General features: G+C 37.1%; 1 protein-coding gene across 5 annotated transcripts in view; it reads left to right on the forward strand.

Moving 5' to 3' along the window:
- The window catches only part of ITCH (itchy E3 ubiquitin protein ligase), a 152,444-nt gene that overhangs the window by 89,215 nt on the left and 40,196 nt on the right, over positions 1-23,033 (forward strand). For all 5 annotated transcript variants that reach the window (XM_038572050.1, XM_038572048.1, XM_038572047.1 and 2 more), the window contains 6 exons: positions 4,933-5,090; positions 6,304-6,493; positions 8,084-8,179; positions 9,654-9,828; positions 14,934-15,003; positions 21,916-22,000. In XM_038572050.1, the coding sequence (XP_038427978.1) occupies positions 4,933-5,090; positions 6,304-6,493; positions 8,084-8,179; positions 9,654-9,828; positions 14,934-15,003; positions 21,916-22,000 (774 nt within the window). The remainder of the gene's footprint in view (positions 1-4,932; positions 5,091-6,303; positions 6,494-8,083; positions 8,180-9,653; positions 9,829-14,933; positions 15,004-21,915; positions 22,001-23,033) is intronic.

Raw genomic sequence — 23,033 nt, forward strand, 5'->3', positions numbered from 1 at the left:
TGCTTAAGATATGAAACATTTTATGATCATATACACAGCCAGTGAAATAGGACTGGCAAGAAATGAAAGTCCATGTCTTAATGGCAACGATCTCTAAATATGTAGGATGGAAAGTGATTTTTATGATTAGAGGTAATTTTTCACTTTGAAAAAATGAAAGTTCTGGGATGCCTGAGTGGCTCAGTCAGTTAAGCATCTGCCTTCAGCACAGGTCATGATCCTGGGATCCTGGGATCAAGCCCTTCATCGAGCTCCCTGCTTGAGGAGTCTGCTTCTCCTTCTCCCTCTCCCTCTGCCCCTGCTTGTGTATCCTCTCTTTTTCTCTCTCAAGTAAATAAAATCTTTTGAAAAACATAGAAGTCTTTGAAAAATTAAAATTACCAAATACATTAATTGCATAAATACAAAATATTGTAATGAAGGAAAAGAGAATGACAGAACAGCTTTGGGGGTGACACCTGGCTGACTCGGTAGAGTATGTGACACTTGATCTCACGAGTTTGAGTCCCACATTAGGTATAAAGATTAAAGAAACACCTTTTTTTTTTAAAGGGAAAAAGAACAGCTCTGAAGAGCACTTAGGATTGAGGAAGTGTTTTAGGTTGAGGGGTTTTATTATATTTGTGAAGTTAGAGGAAAGATCTTGGAGAAGGAAGATGATGGAAGATATAAGAAAGATGTTAAATGATGATGGAAAGTTCTAGAGGATATAAGCTGAAATTAAGGATAAACAGACAAATTAGTTTTGAAGAAGTGGAGAGATTTCTTTGTTCCCCCAAGAAGGGAACAAAGAAATGAAGATGATGAGTCTCACAGAATTTTCTTTTTTGATTTATTTATTATTATTAACAAAAATTTATTCTTAAATGTACAGCAGGATCTAAGACAACACTTTGACAACAGATGCTACAACAGACAGGGAATACAGATGTTTTAAACAGGAATAGAATTAAGCAACACCATTGTCTCAGGCACAAGAAACAGCTTACTTTTTGCCAGGTTTCTTAATTCCACCTGTGGCCTGGGGACCGTTCTCTGTGGCCTTTGCTCTTAGCTCTTTGAGTTTAGCTCCTCTTTCTTTTTCTGCTTGAGTGCCTTATCTTCCTCATCCATCTTCTTGGGCTGCTTCAGGGGCTTCTGCCATCTTTGTGGCCAGACATAGATGAGACATGAATGATAGTTGATAATCACATGTTAGGGAAGAGGCAACATCAGCATCATCTACAGGTTGGGAAAGTGGTCAAAAGTAGATTAGGTATGTAGAAAATGATTGATTTTCAAGCTATGGTAGTCCAGTTGAAGTTGTTAAATTAAGCCAGCTATAGCTTTTGTTGCCTCAGTCTCTGAAATGAGCAAGCTTTAGGAAACTGATGTCTGCCAAAATAAGAAGAAACTCAAACACAATTTTCTTTTTGTCTTTTGTGTAGGTCTGTTTAATTGTACCGCACCTAGTAACAGTTTTTTGCCTTACCAGACTACTATCAATCTTTTTATTACTATTAATTGTAACATCAGTACACCAATCCCAATGAACCTGTGGTATTAGGTTGTCATAGCCCTCTTTTCTTTCTTTCTTTCTTTCTTTCTTTCTTTCTTTCTTTCTTTCTTTCTTTCTTTCTTTCTTTCTTTCTTCTTTTTTTAAGATTTTATTCATTCATTCATGAGAGACACACACACACACACACACACACACACAGGCAGAGACACAGGCAGAGGGAGAAGCAGGCTCCATGCAGGGAACTTGATGTGGGACTGGAACCCGATGTGGGACTTGATTCTAGGTCTCCAGGATCACGCCTTGGGTCGAAGGCAGCCGCTAACCACTGAGCCACCCAGGGATCCCCTCCTCTTTTATTTCTTTTTTTAAATTTTTTAAAAATATTTTTTAAAATTTTTATTATGATAGTCACACAGAGAGAGAGAGAGGCAGAGACACAGGCAGAGGGAGAAGCAGGCTCCATGTACTGGGAGCCCGATGTGGGATTCGATCCCGGGTCTCCAGGATCGCGCCCTGGGCCAAAGGCAGGCACCAAACCGCTGCACCACCCAGGGATCCCCTCCTCCTCTTTTATTTCTAATAAATTGTTTAGCTTCCAGGAGATTTGAGCTATGATGTTTTTCTTTTTAACAGGAAAAAAGAAGTGCTCATTTTGGCAGCACATATATTAACAGAGGGAAAGAAAAGACTTTATCTTGTAGATATTAGAAATGAAAACCTCCAGACTTTTCCTTATTGGGTACAGTGGAAAATTTATAAGGAGAGAGACCCCCGCCCTTTAATTTGGTACTTTACCTAGTTTATATGCTCTGCTAAATTATACTTACTTTTTCCACTGGAACTTATCTATCATTACTTGTTGGTCCCAGAGAATAGTAGTGGAAAAAGTAAATGGAGGATTAGTTATGGTAGAAAGATTGCTTGGGACGGGGGGATGTTGGATAATAGTGAGGAATTAAAGGTGCTAGAGGAAGTAGTAGTCTATGATGGAACCCAAGTGGGACTTGAAGGGACCTAATGGTCTGTGAAGATGGGGATGCTTAAAGGTCCTGATGAGAATGAATCAAAAATGGAGTAGGAGGCAGGTAGAGGGAATAGAAGGCTGTATATAAGTAGAGAAATTTGAAAATTTAAAGATCTAAGAAGCAGGAGCAATCCCTAAGTATTAAGGAAATTTAAGGAATCATCAAACTAACCAGATTGTCAGATAACTATTTTGAGAAACTGAGGCCAAGTAGTTAGAAGGGTACACAGCATGGATGTTAAAATCTCCCAAGATTTTAATCCTCAGAGAACATAGCATTTTTGGAATCCAGTTTCTGCTGTACCTTTGTCATAGCAGATTTACCTCATGCCCTGAATGTTTTTTCTTTCTAATATATTCCTAAAACTTCAAAGAGATTAAAAAACAGGGGGGCCTGGGTGGCTCAGTTGGTTAAATGTCTGACTCTTGACTTCGCCTCAGGTTGTGATCTCAAGGTTATGAGATATAGCCCAGTGTTGGGCTTCTTGCTGGGCATGGAGCCTGCTTAAGATTCTCTCTCCCTCCCTCTCTGCCTCACCCCTACTTTCCCTCTCTTAAAAAACAGAGATTAAGTATCTTTTCTTTGGTCATATAACTTGTTAATAACAGAGTCAGTTAGAAACCTCAATTTCCTACTATTGTCCATTCTATCATTTGATGTCTATCTTTTTAAAAACGTTAGTTCTTAAGAACATAAAGAGCTATATGGAATCCTTTGAAATAGTATGGAGAGGCAATACAGAGTCTTAAAAGGGTATACTACTCGAAATGGGTTTGGACCTCAGGACCTAGGAGAGGGGGAACAGTGTCAAAGCTGACTCTTTTTACATTCAGTTCATATTTTTTTTTTTTTTAAATTTATTTATTCATGATAGTCACACGGAGAGAGAGAGAGAGGCAGAGACACAGGCAGAGGGAGAAGCAGGCTCCAAGCACCGGGAGCCCGATGTGGGATTCGATCCCGGGCCTCCAGGATCGCGCCCTGGGCCAAAGGCAGGCGCCAAACCGCGGCGCCACCCAGGGATCCCTTCAGTTCATATTTTGGGGTAGTTTGGCCTTCCTGTAGGCAGTGGACAGTCAACACTAACCAAGTGCTGGCTGTCTCTTACTGAGCTGTTCCTTCTATTCTAAGTAAGCATTTGAGGTACCTCCAAAGCAGCCTTGTCATATCTGACTATTCCCGTAGATCACCTGTGGATCTTATTAAAATGCTAATTCTAATACAGTAGATCCGGGGAGTGTAGTGCAAGATTGTGCACTTTTTTTTTTTTTTTTTTAAGATTTTATTAGGGAGAGAGTGCACGCGTGTAAGTGAAGGGAGGGGCAGAGGGAGAGGGAGGACAGGCAGGCAGACTCTGCACTAAGCTTGGAGCCTGATGCAGGGCTCAATTCCACAACCCCGAGATCACGACCTTACTAAAACCAGGCAACTGAGATAACTAGGTGCCTCAAGATTGTGCATATCTAAAAAGCTTCTGTGTGTTGTCCTTGCTTCTGTTCCAAAAACTATACTTTCAGTAGAAAAGCCCTAAAGAAGTTTAAGGAATGTAGTTTGAAAATGATTTAATATGTGGTGCTACCTCTCAATTTTAATTTCTTGAATCAATTAGATTTTATTTTGTTTAGGCTTATTCTGAAGGTCCAGTAATATGAATTAATACTGTATAGAGTTTGCTGCTTACCAGGTAGTAAGTAGCAGAGTCTTAGCTGAGGCATCCTAAAACTGGTTAAACTCACTCTCTACTTTCTGATTCATGATAAGATCCCCTGGAAAAATGAATCAACTATATTTAGCTGACAGTAGTAATGATTTCAATCTGATGTTTACTGTTAGTGTTTTCCCCTCTCTTTCCTTTCCTCAATTAATGTCATTGTTTTGAAGAAATAACGCCTTTTAAAAAAAGGTCTGTGGGCACCTCTGCTCTAGATCACTAATTTTCAACATTCTATATACCATTGCTGGGATGGAGAGAAAGCATCTTGTCTCTGGGATGTAAGTGTGCTTTCTTCTGCCATAGAACAGTCAGCTTTATCCCAAAATTAAATAATATTAAGAGCGAGTGGAAACCAAGAAAATGATAGTGATGTTATCTGTGCTCATAATAAAATAATGCCCTTTCAAAGGCATTGCGATTTTGAGAATTTGACTCTGTTCCTACTTGTACAGGGCCTCCAAAGAACTTACTTGAAACCCAAATCCCCATAGCTAATAGTTTTGAAGGATCACAAGTGTTTCTGTGCCTTTGCGCAACCCCTCACTCTATCCAGGTGGGCTCTGAGGTTATACATAAGACTCTACCTAAAGACTATGTATTTGATGAGACTGGCCAGCAATTTTAAGTTCTGGTCTTGTTTTTGTTAAATTCAAAGAGCATTTGTTTTCCCTTCCCTTTCCCTCCTCCTTATCCAGAACAAACACAAATGGATCAGATGAGCCTGAGGATACTGGGACTGGTGAAAATAGGAAGGTCAATGGAAATAATTCTCCATCACTCTCAAATGGTGGTTTTAAACCTTCTAGGCCTCCAAGACCTTCACGACCACCTCCACCTACCCCACGTAGACCTGGTGTGTATTCCAGCCATGTAATACGGATGTGGCTGTCAGTACTATGATTGTAAATAATGTTCTATTTGGGAATTGATCCTCTGGTAAGTGTTAAGAGATCCTTTTAGGTAGGTTTTCTAGCCATATTTTTACATTTAAGATTTTAGCCAGGAATGATCTTTCTAGAAGTAGACTAATGTGTGCCTTTTCCCTAAGTACCTCCAAGGGGTGAAGTTATTGAGGTAAGTGTTTTATTGAAAAAGAGGGAAAAAATGAGATCCATATGTGCATTATAAAAGTATAGGCAGTATAGATAAGATTTTATCTTTTCAGCAGGGTTTGTAACAGTGTGGACATAGCATTTCATATTGTAAAGGATCTGGTTGCTTATTCTCGTTATATCCTTTAAAAGACATTTAGTAAATGGCGAGTAACCCAACAATGCTAAATGATAGTCACATTTTGAAGCAAAAATTATACAAGTGAACATATTTCATGTAGTAAAAATGTGAACATCTGTAAGTGAATATCCATTTTTCCTGATTAGTCAGGATAGAATCTTTCATCTTTTATTATTTCCCTCTGGCACTATGTAGACAGGCAGTATAAAAGAGTTAAACCAGATATTATTAGAAAAGCAAATTCGTCATCCTACAAGTAATTTTATTAAAAGAATTTGTGTTTAATTATACAACTCCCCCTCTCCCCCTTCTTGGTAGAAAATGTATTAATATATTCCTAGTCTTTAAGATCAAATACTATTTTGTCAAAATATTAGTGACCTCTCCCAGGAATTGTGTCAAATGTTCTTGAATATGTAATATATACTTTATAACTATTTGTATGAATGCTATTGCTTAACAGTCAGGTCTTCTGTATTTTAACATCAGAACTTGGTCTTTGATCTGCAGGGTTTTGTAGAAAAGACAATTTTAAGGTTCTGGAAAATTGCGAAATGAACTTATAATACCAAAGGATACCAGTGCTTTCCTATTCTTAAAGTTTTTATTTCTTGTGGCATCGGGAAATCAATTCGTATGTGCTTTAGGATTAATAAAGAGACATGCAGTAGATGAAACCTAAAAAGTTATTTTAAAAGTTTAATTTTCATCTGCATGTCCACATCTTAAACTTTCTATTTGTCATCTACTTTTTTATTTTTTAAAGCTAAATTCTATCTTGAATTTAGATTTCTGAGAATAAAAGATGGTTGTTTTCCATAAATCTTTTATAGCATCTGTCAATGGTTCACCATCTGCCACTTCTGAAAGTGATGGATCCAGTACAGGCTCTCTGCCACCAACAAATATAAATTCAAATACATCTGAAGGAGCAACATCTGGATTAATAATTCCTCTTACTATATCTGGAGGCTCAGGCCCTAGGCCATTAAATCCTGTACCTCAGGCTCCCCTACCACCTGGGTAAGTAACTGTTTTTAGTTAATATTTGTTTGCTTTAGGCTTCTGCATATATTTAACTAGTAAGGAAAATAATAATTCCATTCTTTAGAAAACCATCTTTAGGGACACCTGGGTGGCTCAATGGTTGAACATCTGCCTTTGGCTCAGGGTGTGATCCCGGGTCTGGGGATTGAGTCCCACATTGGGCTCCCTGGGAGGAGCCTGCTTCTCCCTCTATGTCTCTGCTTCTCTCTCTGTGTCTCTCATGAATAAATAAATAAAATCTTAAAAAAAAAAAAAAAAAAAACCCAAAAAACAAACTACCATCTTCAAACAATGGTAACTGATCTTGAGGGTGTTGTGTCTAGAGTCAGACTGAGCAAAAAAACCTCACCACATTAAAATCAATGCCCTCCTCATTTTCAGGGCAAAGGTGGCTATTTTTTGTTTTATTTTGTTTTTAAATGGAAGGACTCTGAACCATAGAAAGTTAAAGTGCCAAGTAATAAAAGTCACCTAATTCAGATTGTTTACTCTTTGAAGGGGGGAAAAACACTTTTTAAAATAAAATTTTTCTGTCATACAGTCATTATAGCAAAGTAGCAATAACTTAAGGAACTAAGAAAATTAGTACTCCTCCCGTTTTAATCTCTACTAATTATTTTAAAAGTTAGTAATACTGTAATAGTTTCATACATATATACATTGTGGTATTCAGTTAATCCAGAATTTGGAATCTAATTAAACTTAATTGGCTGATAAGTTAATAAACCCTTAGGATGAAAAGAATTTTTTAAAAAGATTTTATTTATTCATGAGAGACGCACAGAGAGAGAGGCAGAGACACAGGCAGAGGGAGAAGCAGGCTCCCCGCAGGGACCCCAGTGTGGGACTCAATCCCGGATCCCAGGATCATGACCTGAGCCAAAGGCAGATGCCCAACTGCTGAGTCACCCAGACGTACCTATGGTGAAAATTTTAATTGCTAAACAGATATTATTTGTCTGGGTAGTTGAGCCATTTTCCTTTTTCAAAACCTACATAGGAAGCTGAATTAGAAAATTACTTATGTAAGGGATTAGCAAACAGAAACCTGTGCTCTCTGAAGTCATGGTACTTCTAAGCTGTGATGGTATATGCCTGTCTTCTTCACTTTGGGAACCTACAAAGGAGACTAGAATACCCAGTTGATTTTGTCTGTTAGACTGTGCAGAGACATATCTGATCAAATCTTAATACTTGATTTCAATTCTGGAACACAAATAGTGCTTTGCCTTTCAGTTAGCTCAATCTTTCTTCAGATTTCGTAACAATTACAGCTTTTTTTTTCCCCCACCAAGTTATGCCATGATCAGATTGAGGTAGACATCGTCTCCTACATGCATCTGCCTCAGACCTCTTGAGGAATACAGGGCATCTCTTGAGGAGATACTGCTGCAGGAGAAATCTTATTCACTCAGGATAACATTTCTTGACTTTATTCTTAAATTCTTTTGGTATCTTTTTTTTTATATATTGACATGCTTATTTGCCTCAATTCTGTAATATGGTCATTTTAGAGAAAATAGCAAAGATAAGTGCCATACCAGTCTTTTAAATTTTGTATTTAAGTTGGGAACAGAGAGTGGACCAGCATGGGCGAGTTTACTATGTAGATCATATTGAAAAAAGAACAACGTGGGATAGACCGGAACCTCTACCTCCTGGGTAAGTATCTGAATAAGAAGAAAAAAATATTCAGAACTATAGATTATATCTGTACAAAATCTTCCCTATGTTCCTACTTTTCCTCTTCCTTTCAGTCTCTTCTGAACTTTCCACAAAGTTTTCACTTTGTGTTGTAGTAGATGCAAACTAGAAAGGAGAGAATTGATTAAGCATAATGAATGACTTATTTTTATTCGTTTCTCCCCTAAAGATTCCATAGGTCTTATTTTTTCCATGTTTCCCTTTCTGTATTTTACCTGGCTCAAACCACAGGGTTTTACAATTAGTTTCTTCAAGAGTAATTATTGAATAAAAATTATTAAAGCCCCATCATGTATATGAAGGTAAAATCCCTATTATATTAAAAACTTTAATGTATAATAGTGAAGTCATTGCAGAATAGTTGGAGAATTAAAAGATATATAAATTAAATATATGATGTTAAGCATTTAACATATACGTTATAGAAAATGGAAGAAAATATTTTTATTCAAGGGAAGTCAGTAGCAAACATGGGGAAATATTTAATCTTTCTGGTAATCTCAAATACACACCTAAAAGGTTACTGTTTTACTTATTAAATTAGCAGATAGTATCCAGTGTTGGTGAGATTGTAGAGGAACTTTACCACATAACTTTGCTAGTGGTAGTATAAATCAGTTACAACTCTTAGAGAAAATATATATAACTATAGTAAGGCACATGCCCTTAGTAATCCTCTCCAGGAAATTTATCCTAAAGAAGTAATTCAAAGGAAGAAAAACATTGATGTATTAAAGCTATTTATTATTTTACTATTTATAATGCAAGAATATTGGAAACAACCATAAACAACAAAATAGAAGCCAACAAGTTATTGTATTAATGTTCACTTAATATTGTGCACCCATTGAGGGGCACTTGGGTGGCTCAATTAAGTGGCCAACTCTTGATTTTAGCTCAGGTCGTCATCTCATAGTTGTGCTTAGTGGGGAGTCTGCTTGAGAGTCTCTTTTCCACCACCCCCTCCCTGTGCACGTGTGCATGTGCACTCTCTCTCAAATACATGAATCTTTAAAAAAAATGTTATGCACTCATTTGAAATGATAAGTAGTTGTAATTTTGTGGGAAAAGTGGTTTTTTTCATGTTTGTGAAAAGCTGTATATACAATTATATCCCTTCCTATTAGGATTGCGGTAGTCAAAAGAACATTGGAAAGAAAATGAGAACTTTTTCCTTAATTACTTTTTGATACTTATTCACTGACTATACATTACATTTTTAAAACGTGACTGAACTTGTCAGAACCTTTAAGAAATTTTTAGAAATATTCCTTTTATGTTCGCTTAGAGACCATTTAAAAATACATAAAATAAAAATTCAAGTAAATCAAAAGTAGTTTAAGGTAAAATCTTAAGTCAACCAGGGCCAAGATAAAGTCCTATTAAGCCCATATCTGTATCACATGTAATTGTTGAATTATGTTGTTTTTAGCTGGGAACGGCGGGTTGACAACATGGGACGTATTTACTATGTTGACCATTTCACAAGAACAACAACGTGGCAGAGGCCGACATTGGAATCTGTCCGGAATTATGAACAGTGGCAGCTCCAACGTAGTCAGCTTCAAGGAGCAATGCAGCAGTTTAACCAGAGATTTATTTATGGGGTAAGCAGCCTGTTACACTATAAATTTAGTAAGTATTTGTTTTTAACCTTTTTTGGCATATGAAATGTTAAGTACTAAAAAGGACAAGAGGGCACCCAGTTGTTGCTGTTGATAGATACTATGTTTAGACTTTGTCTTGAGTATTCTATGCATGTGATCTATTCTTACCTCTTTGAAAACTTCTAAAGTTCAACCTCCTTTGCTTTGTTAAGGTCAAAAATAAAAAAGAAGTTAGGACAACCTAAAATTCGTGGACAGAAGGATAGTAAACACAAACCCAAGGGATTTGAAAAGAAAACAGTTCTAAATTTTTTTTTTTTTTTTTTTTTTTTAACAGTTCTAAATTTAATACTGCCTAGCTTAGAATATTTGAAGGTTTGGCTCTGAGAGCACCTGTGAAGTGGTTATATAGAACTAATGACAGGGACGCCTGGGTGGGGGTGGCTCAGTGGTTGAGCCTCTGCCTTTGGCTCAGGGCGTGATCCCAGGATCCAGGGATTGAGCCCTGCATCTGGCTCCCTGCGAGCAGCCTGCTTCTCCCTCTGACTACGTCTTTGCCTTCTCTCTATCTCTCATGAATAAATCAATAAATAAAATCTTAAAAAAAAAAAAAAAAAAGAAGGAAAGAAAGTTCACCTAATGAATTATTTGGTGCTCTAGGAGACTAAAGAAATTTGATTCCTTATATGTTTATGCTAAATATACTGTTCTGGCTTCAAAACTATATTATCTTTGGTATGCAAACATTTCCTTTCTGGAAATAGTTTAAGTTTTTACATATTTTCCTTTAGAGTAATATTGCAATAATAGCTAGTCACAAAAATATATTAATGTTTTCTTAACACAGTCTTTTTGCTAGGAATTTTATGGCCTAAATCCTAAAATATTACAGGTCTTTTCTCTGAGGAAAGGAAAATAATCCTTGGAGAGATGTGATTCTATGGGCCAAACAAGAGGGATTTGTTTGAATAATACAAAGAACTTACACAGAAGAAAACCAACTCTCCAAGAGTTCAAGAAAAGCTGATCCTGTCCATTAACATCTCTTCTCTCCTCCAACACCATTGGTATCATCCCTGTTAGAATACATTGGAGTAAATTCCTGTCCTGTCTGAACATACTCTTCCCCCTTTTCTCCATATTCCTGTTTATTTCTTGGATCTCATCACCATGATAGTTTTCATTCACTGGTACAAACAAATTTATCAGCAGCCTTCCCTTCAATATCTAGTTATGACTAAGATTCTTTCATATCACAATTTTTCCTGCCACCTTCTATAGGCAGCTGTCATTATATTTCTTTCCAGTGGTTTTATTTATTTATTTTTAAAGATTTTATTTATTTATTCATAAGAGACACAGAGAGGGGCAGAGACATAGGCAGAGAGAGAAGCAGGCTCCTCTCAGGGACCCTGATGCAGTACTCAATACCCAGATCCAGGATCATGCCCTGAACCAAAGGCAGATGCTCAGCCGCTGAGCCACCCAGGCGTCCCTCATGCCAGTGATTTTAGAAGAGAAATTAATTTATCTCTTGTCTACCTTACCATATTCATTTTTTTTTCCTATGCTGTTTTACATCTTTCTTTCTTTCTAAATTATAATCACCTTTGGTATACCTGGCCAAATTTCTTCTAGGTTTTGTTTGTTTGTTTTTAAATTTCTTCTAGGTTTGAATGGCTAGCTTGCCTGTCTTCTTTAAAACTATTTTCCATATGGGTCTCCACTAGAAAGAACATGGGCTTTGGAATCAGACACATCTGGGTTTGAATCCTGGGGACACAGTTACTTTCTCTATATGACTTTGAATAAGTTACTTAACCTTATCAAGACTCAATAACTTTGTCTGTAAAAAATATATATGAAATTTCCTCAGAGGAACTCTTTTGAGGATTCTGTAAAATATAGTTCCTAATATGTTTGGCACATATTAGATGTATAGAAATGTTAGTTTTCTTTTTTTCTTTCCTTTATATCCATATTATAAATGTGCTCTTTGTCTTACTTTTCTAATACATCATCTTTTAAAACATTCTTTTTAAAGACCTATTTAGCATATTTCCAGGACACCAGCAATATATATTACTTCACTGTAAACTTTACCAATTTGATACTCAGAGTCTTTGTTTTAAGATTTTATTTATTTATTTATTCATGAGATACACACACGGAGAGAGAGGCAAAGACACAGGCAGAGGGAGAAGCAGGCTCCATACAAGGAGCCTGATGCAGGACTCGATCCTAGGACCCCAGGATCACGCCCTGGGCTGAAGGCAGGCACTAAATCACTGAGCCACCCAGGGATCCCGATACTCAAAGTCTTTGGAACTTTTCTTGAATTGTGGCTTTTACCTCATTGTCTATGTTGTCCATGTTTGTTTGTTTGTTTGTTTTTTCCTTATCCAAAATAATCTGACCTTTTTAAAAACAAATTCTTTCACTTTGCTCTTGTTATAAAACAGTTTTAAATCATAACTTAGGGACACCTGGGTGGCTCAGTGGTTTGGTGCCTGCCTTCGGCCCGGGGCATGATCCTGGAGACTCGGGATTGGGTCCCGTGTCGGGCTCCCTGCGTGGAGCCTGTTTCTCCCTCTGTCTGTGTCTCTTCCTCTCTCTTTGTCTCTCATGAATAAATAAAATCTTAAAAAAAAAAATCATAGCTTAAATAGCCTATTTTAGTTACCCCCCTCCCCTTTTTTTTAAAGATTTTATTTCTTTATTCATGAGAGACACAGAGAGAGCGAGAGAGGCAGACACACAGGCAGAGGGAGAAACAGGCTCCATACAGGGAGCCTGATGTGGGACTCGATCCCAGGTCTCCAGGATCAGGCCCTAGGCTGAAGGCGGCACCAAACCGCTGAGCCACCTGGGCTGCCCTATTTTAGTTATCTTTAACATAGCCAGCAATATTAACTGAATTGAATGATTTGTACTGCTTAAAAAGTGGTGGGGTGGTGGCATATTGCTGAGAAGATCTGTTTCATAAAGTGGCCTTTGTTCTGGTTACAGGTCAGTAGACTCTCATACACTTAGGGTTGTTTTTTTTTTTTTTTTCCTGTTTTTTTCTTAAGCAGGCTTCACACCCAACGTGGGGCTTAAACTCGTGATCTCAAGATCTGGAATCACATGCTCTACAAACTGAGCCAGCCAAGTTCCCCTACACCCAGCATTTTTAAGCTCAGAATGTAAATGGTTGTTGTTGGAACACTGTGTAATGTTCTATAGTTTCAATGTGCATATCCCCAACTTATTTAACTAGGGGAGAGCCAGTGGGATATTCTTGGGTCTTAGAAAATTATCACAATAGTTTGTCATATGCCAATCTTTTCAGATCTGTTTCATCATCAGTATTCAAACCTTTTATATTATTTCCTCTCCTGGCTTCTCTGCTCTCACTGCTTTTCATAATTGTGTCTGTCAGGAGGAGCAAGGCCAATTGTTGAAAGGTCTGTCTGTCTTCCAGAAGCTGTTTAGTCAGAAATAGAATATCTGTCATAGGGTTACCTGGATGGCTCAGTCAGTTAAGCATCTGCCTTCAGTTCAGGTCATGATCCCCTAATCCTGGGATTCAACTCCACATCAGACTCCCTGCTCAGTAGTAAGTCTGCTTCTCTTTTTCCTTCTGTGATTTCTCACTCTCAGTCTCAGTCAAATAAATAAAAATCTTAAAAAAGAAAAAGAGAGAGAGAGAATATCTGTCATATGCTTTAAAACTTTGAATCAGTTACCCAGTTTCGGTAGTAAGTGAATGACATGGAAGAAAAACCCCAGAGATAAAAGGGGGAAGTGCTATAGATTGAGACTTAAGAGACTCAACCAAATGTAATGTGAGGACTGTTTGAATTTTGACTTGAACAAATAATCAGAGGCATTTAATTAGTGATCAGGTATTAGATGATAAAATTAACAGATTCTTTGCTAGATGTGATTAATAATCTTGTAGTTCTATAAGAAGATTTCCCCACATTTTAGAAAGACATGCTAAAATATATAGGGGTGAAATGATTCTCGATTCAGCAAAGAAGAGGTAGAAAAAAAAGAAATTTGGCAAAGTTTTGATAATTGTTAAATTTTGGTGCTGAGTATATAAGGTTCACTTTCCCATTTTATTTGTATATTTTTTCTGTTTATAAGTTTTTGTTAAAAAACAGTATCTATTATTTACTCATTTTATCTTACTAAAGGAGAAAAGGTTTAACCAAATCTTGAGAGACCATGTATTATCTCCACTTTATTTTACATTTAAACCAAAACATACCTATTAACCCTACATAGTCACTATGACTTTTGCTTCTCTTTTTTTAATGGTTGACTCATTTTTTTCCAAATGATTCCATTTTATCTAGCCAAATTTCTCTCTCCATCAATGTGGTTATTAGAAGCAAATTTAAGAAATCTTCTTTACAAATCCAGACTTATCAACTCTTTCCAACTGGAATTCTTTCCTTTCACTCATCTGATGGCCTGTTCTTCCTGCTCGCCCAATTCTATACCCACAGTATTTGTATATACCAGTTTTGTATGTGATTGTTTCTTTTTGAGTTAGAAACACAAGGTTGGGGACTCCTGGGTGGTTCAGTGGTTGAGCATCTGCCTTCAGCTTAGGACTTGATTCCAGAGTCCTGGATCGAGTCCCACATCTGGCTCCCTGCAGGGTACCTGCTTCTCCCTCTGACTATGTCTCTGCCTCTGTCTGTGTCTCTCGTGAGTAAATAAATAAAATAAAAAAAAAAAAAAGGGAAAAGAAATACAAGGTAGTTCTCAGCCATCTAGTGACTCTTAAATACTGTTGTTTTTAAATGACTCTTTGGGAATTTATGTATTTCTCTTAATTTACTGATTTATAGCTGAAGAAGAAAATGATCATTTGAGGGTGAGGATTATATATATGTAATATTTGAATTTCAAATAATTTCAAGCATTAGTGTTTACAAAGATTGTTTTTCTCCAGAGTGTACTGGCATTTATCCATTGACTGTGTGACACTTCTGTAAGATGTGAACTTGTAAGAATATGTTACATTGCACATGACCAGGGAAGACCTACCAGAACTCATAACTTTGGTTATGTTGTTCATGATTTCACTTTGTTGTTATTCTTTTTAGAATCAAGATTTGTTTACTACATCACAAAATAAAGAATTTGATCCCCTTGGTCCCCTGCCACCTGGATGGGGTAAGTCACATGATTTTGTTCATTTTAAAATCAGATACTTCTGGTCATTTTAAAAATCAAATATTATGGATGATAGCCTGCTCTTGCTTGAGGGAATATCTGGGAAGTTTTTGAGGTGTGTTAGTTTAATTCAGAGTGCCAAACAAGTATTAAATTTCCCAGAAGCTCTAAGTTGACTGTCTTATTATAGTTAACTTTATTGAAATTCAAAATTATTTTACTCTTTTATTTTATTTTTTATTTTGTATTTTTTTAAAATTTTTATTTATTTATGATAGTTACACAGAGAGAGAGAGAGAGAGAGAGAGGCAGAGGCATAGGCAGAGGGATAAGCAGGCTCCATGCACCGGGAGCCTGACGTGGGATTCGATCCTGGGTCTCCAGGATCGCGCCCTGAGCCAAAGGCAGGCGCTAAACCGCTGCGCCACCCAGGGATCCCTATTTTATTTTTTTTAAGATTTTATTTATTTATTCATGAGAGACACAGAGAGGGAGAGAGAGAGGCAGAGACACAGGCAGAGGGAGAAGCAGGCTCCATGTAGGGAGCCGGACATGGGACTCGATCCCAGGTCTCCAGGATCACGCTCTAGGCTGAAGGCGGTGCTAAATCGCTAAGCCACCCGGGCTGCCCTATTTTACTGTTTTAAAGTTTAAAAATACTTTGGTCACTTAGCAGTAAAAAAAAAAAAAAAAAAAAAAAAATTATTAATACACACAATAATCTGAAAAGACCTCAAGGACATTATGCTTACTGAAAAAAAGTCAGTCTTAAAAGATGTATATCCTGTGTGATTCAGTTTCTATAATATATTCAAAATGACAAAATTGGGCAGCCCAGGTGGCTCAGCGGTTTAGCGCCTGCCTTCAGCCCAGGGCCTGATCCTGGAGACCTGGAATCGAGTCCCACGTCGGGCTCCCTGCATGGAGCCTGCTTCTCCCTCTGCCTGTGTCTCTGCCTCTCTCTCTCTCTCTCTCTTTGTCTCTCATGAATAAATAAATAAAAGTCTTTTTTAAAAAATGACAAAATTACTGAAATGGAAAACAGATCAGTAGTTGCCAGGAAACAGCCAGTGGTAGGTGGGTGCAAATATAGGAGGTAATGTAAGTAATTATGTAGCAGTGAAATAGTTCTGTATTTTCACCATCGTGGTGATTACACAAATACAAAGGGATAAAAGATACATAAGGGATAAAAGTTCATAGATTATACATTCATATTATTGAATTTAGCTTAAAAATTGGCGAAAATTGGGGATCCCTGGGTGGCGCAGCGGTTTGGCGCCTGCCTTGGCCCAGGGCATGATCCTGGAGACCCAGGATCGAATCCCATGTCGGGCTCCTGGTGCATGGAGCCTGCATCTCCCTCTGCCTGTGTCTCTGCCTCTCTCTCTCTCTCTCTCTCTCTCTCTCTCTCTGTGTGACTATCATAAATAAATAAAATTTAAAAAAAAATTGGCGAAAATTGAATAAAGTCTGTAGTTAACTATAATGTACCAGTGTCACATTCCTGATTTCAATATTGTACTATGGCTATGTAAGGTTGTCACTATTAGGGCAAACCGGTGACGGGTACATGAGATTCTTTGAATGATTTTTGCAACATCATTTAATAATTATTTCAAAATAAAAAGCTTAAATATTTCACCACATTTGTGCTTCTAAAGCACTGTCTGCAGTTTGGTTGAGTTGATGTAATCTAAGAACAGTAGAAGGGGAACATGCTAAAGAGTGAGAACTTGGGATCCCTGGGTGGCGCAGCGGTTTGGCGCCTGCCTTTGGCCCAGGGTGGGATCCTGGAGACCCGGGATCGAATCCCACGTCGGGCTCCCGGTGCATAGAGCCTGCTTCTCCCTCTGCCTGTGTCTCTGCCTCTCTCTCTCTCTCTCTCTGTGACTATCACAAATAAATAAAAATTAAAAAAAAAAAATTTTAAAAAAAAGTGAGAACTTTGTGCTCTACACTTGTTGCAATTGGGCAATTGTTGGGTACATTTGGTACTTTATTATTAAAATTTTGTTAATTTTAAGATAGGCCTACACTACCTGTTTGTTTTTTTAATAACATTGTATAAGTCATAGCATAATAGCAAGTTTTCAGAATAAACATGGCAATATAAAGGTTGATTTGCATGGAAGCCAAAGAGTATATATAGAAAGTAGAAAATAGGGGTGCCTGGGTGGCTTAGTCAGTTGACCATCTGCCTTTGGCTGAGGTCATGATCTCAGGGTCCTGGGATCAGCAGGAGCCTGCTTCTCCTCTGCCACCACCCCCCCCCCAATTCTGTCTCTGTCTCTCTCAAATAAATAAATAAAAACTTAAAAAAAAAAAAAAAGGAAAAAATACTAAAGTAAAGCCAGTTAGTTCCATAACTGGCTTTGGAACTAGTTATGGAACTAGTTGAATTTTTATCTTCAAAAGTGCAGATATTTCACAACTAGGGGGTAAATTCAGAAGTGATATTTCTAGATAGTATTGTTGGGAGGCATTGATCCCTAAGATGGATTGCTCTAGTGTTACTTTATTGAGGAATGGAGAAAAAATTGATGTCAAGATCACATGAATCATATAAATGATACTAGATATAAAAGTTGCCTTTGAGAAGCCTCATTGCCTTTCAGGTTATTTATCCTTAACACTCCTGTGGGACAAAGAGGTAAAAAAGGTTATAGGTCATACTTGTAACAGTTACTATTATTAGCATGTAACGAAGGGAGGGCATTTGAAAGTGAATTGTGAATTTCTGTCTTCACCAAAGCCTGGCAGTGTGATAAGGAGTCTTTTGTGTTGGAGGTTCAGAGAGGAGAATGCATGGTTGGTATGAAGTACTTTAGAAAAGGGCATTTTGCCTTTATGAAGCATATTGCACCAGACCTGTCAGATTGCATTCCTACACATGGATGGTTTTCCCAGCTTTATTTCTAGAATTGTTATATGTTTGTGTTTCAGAGGGGAAATTGACGCACTGAAAGGATGTATCTGAAGGTCACATATTATTCTCTTAATTTTACTGTAGAAGAATCATTACCCAGTTAGCTTTTGTCAGTAACATAGACCTTCTCCAGAGCAGCTATAAGAAAAAATTGCCTCTTGCCCAGAGAAGCATGAATTGTAGGCTATGTTACCTTTATTCAAAAAGTTTTTCCTGCAAGCTCTGGTGCTTTCTGCATTTATTATTATCCTCATTATTAGGATCTTTCTCTTTTTCACAATGTTAGCCAACAACACTTCCCTAAAATATTCCCTCTAAAGACCCAATCCCAGCTCACCCAGGTTATCAGAATTTTGCCTTGCTTATTTTACATTCTAATGCTTAGTTTTAGGTTTCACACACACCCCTCTATTTTTTAGATTATTTATTTATTTGAGAGAGAACACAGGCAGGGGCAGAGGGAGAAGCAGACTCCCCTGCTGAGCAGGGAGCCTGATGCAGGATTTATTAATCCCAGGACCCTGGGATCACGACCTGAGCCAAAGGCAGACATTTAACCAATTTAGCCACCCAGGTGCCCTGAGGTTTCACATTTCTGAAGTTGAGATATACCCCCCTTCCTAAATGAGTTCATGATCACTCTGTTACTTAGACTAAGCACTGCTTAAGACTCTGCCTGTGAGGCACATGCCTTATTTGTGGAACCAGTGACAACACTGGCACTGTAATAGATGAAACCCTGACATATCTTCATGATTGACCTAGGAAATGAAACCCCAATTTACAGCCTGTGTTTACATTCTGAAATCAACAGCATATTTTTGTGACATAATGTACATTTTATTTTTTAAATTTATTTTTAAATAGGCTCCATGCCTAGTATGGAACCCAGGGTGGAGCTTGAACTCAAAACAACCCTGAGATCCAGACGTGAGCTGAAATCAAGAGGCAGACACTTAACTGACTGAGCCAACCCAGGCACCTCCATGATATATATATTTTAAAGATTTTTTTAAACATTTATTTATTTGAGAGAGAGAGAGAGCATGAACAGGGACAGAAGCAGACTCCCCACTGAGTGGGGAGCCTGATACAAGGCTTAATCCCGGGACTCTGGGATCATCATGACCTGAGCCGAAGGCAGACACTTAACCTACTAAGCCACCCAGGCACCCCACCATATGTATTTTAAATCTAGCTTCCTTACTCTTTCAGACTTTATATGCTTGGACTAGACATTACCACCTCACAAGCTTACAGTGAATAATTTTTAATACATGCAAACTAAAGAGGCTATAGAACAAAGGATGTTTTTGGTTCAACAGTGTAGTCTAATAGGGCTTTCTTAGTATAGCTGGTTTTCTCCATCAAGTATAAAGATATTTTCTCCTTTTGAGAGCTGTTATGAAAGAATGCATAGAACAGCAAGAAGCTTCTGTTTTTTACTGTTTTATTCATCAAGTCAGGAAGTGCTTTGATCTGCATTCAGGTTTGCTATTCAGTAATTTCAGTATTGTTTATCATGTGACTTTTTTCAACAAAGTAAAATCAGCTCTATAGCCACAGTATTTCCTCTCATTAAAAGCAGATGAGCTTTCAGTTTGCAAGTGCATCCACCTTGTGAAATTTTATTTTTCACAGCCTCTTCCAAGAAATCCTGATGTCAGCTGTATACTTAGAACATATATAGAAAAGAAGTTTTCTATTAAATTTATCCTGTTTCAGAAAGAGAAAATCTCTGGCCCTGAATTCTGAACTTATAATGTGGCAGATAATCACTTAGGGTATTATTTTTAGATTCTAAAAATTACTTTAAAAATTATTTGGATACAAAAAATTATAGATTTTCTGCAAATATATTTAAAAAATTTGAATTTAACGTGTCAAGAATATTAACTAACATTATTGTGTAACCAGATGTAGCACTGTGGATGCTTCTTTTGGCCTCAGAGACAAACTTAAAAGTTGATTATATTTCCTACTCAAGATGTCACGCCCAGTGAAGCCAGTGTTAATATTTATAATACATCACAAGATGCAGAATCCCATTTATCTATTAAATGTATCTTATACACACTTGGGGTTCTATTTCCATTTTAAGCCCAAGTGGTACAGAAAAAAAGTAGTTGAGATGTCAGGATGGAGTTCATGATACTCACCAGTAATATCCCTTTAACCTCCCATAGTGATCTACTTGAAATCATGGAATTAGTGCTGGAGATATAGTTACAAGTTACCAAATAAATGCTAACTTGACATAGCTATATAATTTGACTGAAAACTTGGCTGCAATAGCTTGCTTAGAGAAATATCCAGAGGATCTAAAGAAATGTTATTTTAAAAACTTTTCAAACCATAAGAGATAAAAATGGCTTTATCAGCCTGGAATTAACCTTAATTAATTAACCTAAAATTTTGTTTGAAATTGCTAATTTTTAGAAACTATGCTTTTTAAAATGTTGGAATCCACTCTCTATTCTTCATTACTTAACTCATTTTGAGACATCTAAAAATATTCAGGTGCAGGAATTATCTTCTGATGAAGAATTGATTGGTAATGAAATAAAGAATTGAAGAGTTCAAAAACAATAGAACTTAATATTAAAATGTAAAGGGCTCTCTGGTTATTAAAAGAGAAAATGATAATCCACATTATCTTCTCAACCGTTTTTGAGAAAGCTCAGGAATACAGGGGAAATTTTGTAGAATAAGACTAAGAAACCAAGGAGAATCCTCAAGCAAGAGGCAGATGGGGAAAGAAGCAGTTTTTCCTTCCCTTCCCTTCCCTTCCCTTCCCTTCCCTGAAAGGAAAAGGAAAAACGGAAACGGGCAAGGGACAGGCAAAAGGGAAACTTCCTTTCCCCTTTCCTTTCTTTCCCTTTCCTTTCCTTCCCTTTCCTTGGCCTTTCCTTCCCTTTCCTTTCCCTTCCTTTTTCTTTTTTCTTTTCTTTTCTTTTCTTTCTTTCTTTTCTTTTCTTTTCTTTTCTTTTCTTTTCTTTTCTTTTCTTTCTTTTCTTTCTTTTCTCTTTCTCTTCTCTTCTTTTCTTTTCTTTTTTCTTTTCTTTCTTTTCTTTCTTTTTTTTTAGAAGCAGTAATTTCAAAGGCAGTAAAATTTTTTTTTATTTTTTTTTAATTTTTTTAATTTATGATAGTCACACACAGAGAGAGAGAGAGGCAGAGACACAGGCAGAGGGAGAAGCAGGCTCCATGCACCGGGAGCCCGATGTGGGATTCGATCCCAGGTCTCCAGGATCGCGCCCTGGGCCAAAGACAGGCACTAAACCGCTGCGCCACCCAGGGATCCCTCAAAGGCAGTAAATTAAAGAGCCGAGCCTTCTGTCCAGCCTTCCTGTAGAAAGTTACTCTAGATATTTAGGATTTAGGAACAGAGTATATTAAGGAAGAGGATATGTTTTGAAACAGTGTCTTCCCTAGTTGTATAATATCTAACATATAACAAAGAAACAAGTTGTATCCCTCTCCCCCATTATATTTTAAGAAATGAGGTGATAGGCTAAGCAAGAAATCCCTGAATAGGGAACTAACTTTTCATCCTGTCACTCCTACTCAATTCTGAGATTTGGGGCAGATAACTTAACCTGTCCAAGTTTCCCCATCTTCAAGATGAACTGAAACCATCTACTCCTGGGACTGTCAAGGATAAAATGAGGTCATGTATGAAAAGTTAAAATGTTAATTATTCTTGCTGCCTTTGGTTAGATTGAACAGAAAAAGACCTGTAGGCAGGACATTGTGAATTAAGTCTGTTTAGCTTGTAGAATGTAATGATATTTTTATAACTCTAGGAGGTATCTGAATTTAAAGGTGAAAGAATAAATCAAACTATTTAAAGTTGTGATTTAAAAGGTATAAAATCAATGCAGTGAGAAATGGCAGATTCATCACCGTTTATTTCAGTTTGTGGAAGAAGACCATGCCAACTCTAATGCTTTGCCTCTTTTTTCCTTTTTTTTTTTTTTAAGAGAAGAGAACAGACAGCAATGGTAGAGTATATTTTGTCAACCACAACACTCGTATTACACAATGGGAAGACCCCAGAAGTCAAGGGTAAGAAACTTTGGGTTACTAGTATATAGATAATCTCTTAAAGATTGTACTCTGTTTCTGGGTCAGTTATGGAAAAAATCAAGTTACACGTTCTTTCCCGGAAGTCCTTAAACATTGGTTACCCATATACTTTAGAAAGAAAAAAATTACACTATTACTGTTTTATAATGGATGTGAATTTCTTGAGTGTAGGGAAGAAAACTCATTGGTTTATACAAATATGCTATGTATTAAGAAATTCCTATTTCGGGCAGCCCCGGTAGCTCTGCGGTTTAGCGCCGCTTCAGCCCAGGGCATGATCCTGGAGGCCCGGGATCGAGTCCCCGTCAGGCTCCCTGTATGGAGCCTGCTTCTCCCTCTGCCTGTGCCTCTGCCCCGCCCCCTCTCTCTTTAAAAAAAAAAAAGAAAAGAAAAATACTTAAAAAAAAAAAAAAAAAAGAAATTCCTATTTATATGAAAGTCCAGATTAGTAATTCTAAAGCAGGATTTTGTAACCTAGGATCACTGGAGAGAATTCAGGGAATATGTGACTTAGGGGGAATAAATACAGATTCAGATTTACTAACCTTTACCTGAAATTGAGTGTTTCCTTCCTTCTGTTGTGATTGTGAGCTACAACCGTAGTAGAATTAGCAATGCCTAGGACTTTCCCACCAGTAGAAATTACAGGTTTTTAATATAACTTTGCACTTGTAGTTATCTCAAAATACTATTTACACATATTGCAAGAACCTGCTAGTTAATACATTAATAAAGAGACACTATTATTCTAAGTTTGTCCCTTTTTATTGAGGTATAGTTAACATACAATAATATATTAGTTTCAGGTGTATAACATAGTGATTTGACATTTATATACATTATGAAATTATTACCACAATTAAAACTAATTACTCTCTGTCACCATACAGAATTATTACATTATTACTGACTATAGTCCCTTTGCTGTACTTTATATCCCTGTGTCTTGTTTATTTCATAACTAGAAGTTTGTATCTCAAGAAAAGTTTGTCTTTTTACTGTTTGGTAAGTG

The sequence above is a fragment of the Canis lupus genome, chromosome 24 (assembly GCF_011100685.1).
Source record: "Canis lupus familiaris isolate Mischka breed German Shepherd chromosome 24, alternate assembly UU_Cfam_GSD_1.0, whole genome shotgun sequence".
In the NCBI taxonomy this organism is placed as follows: Eukaryota; Metazoa; Chordata; class Mammalia; order Carnivora; family Canidae; genus Canis; species Canis lupus.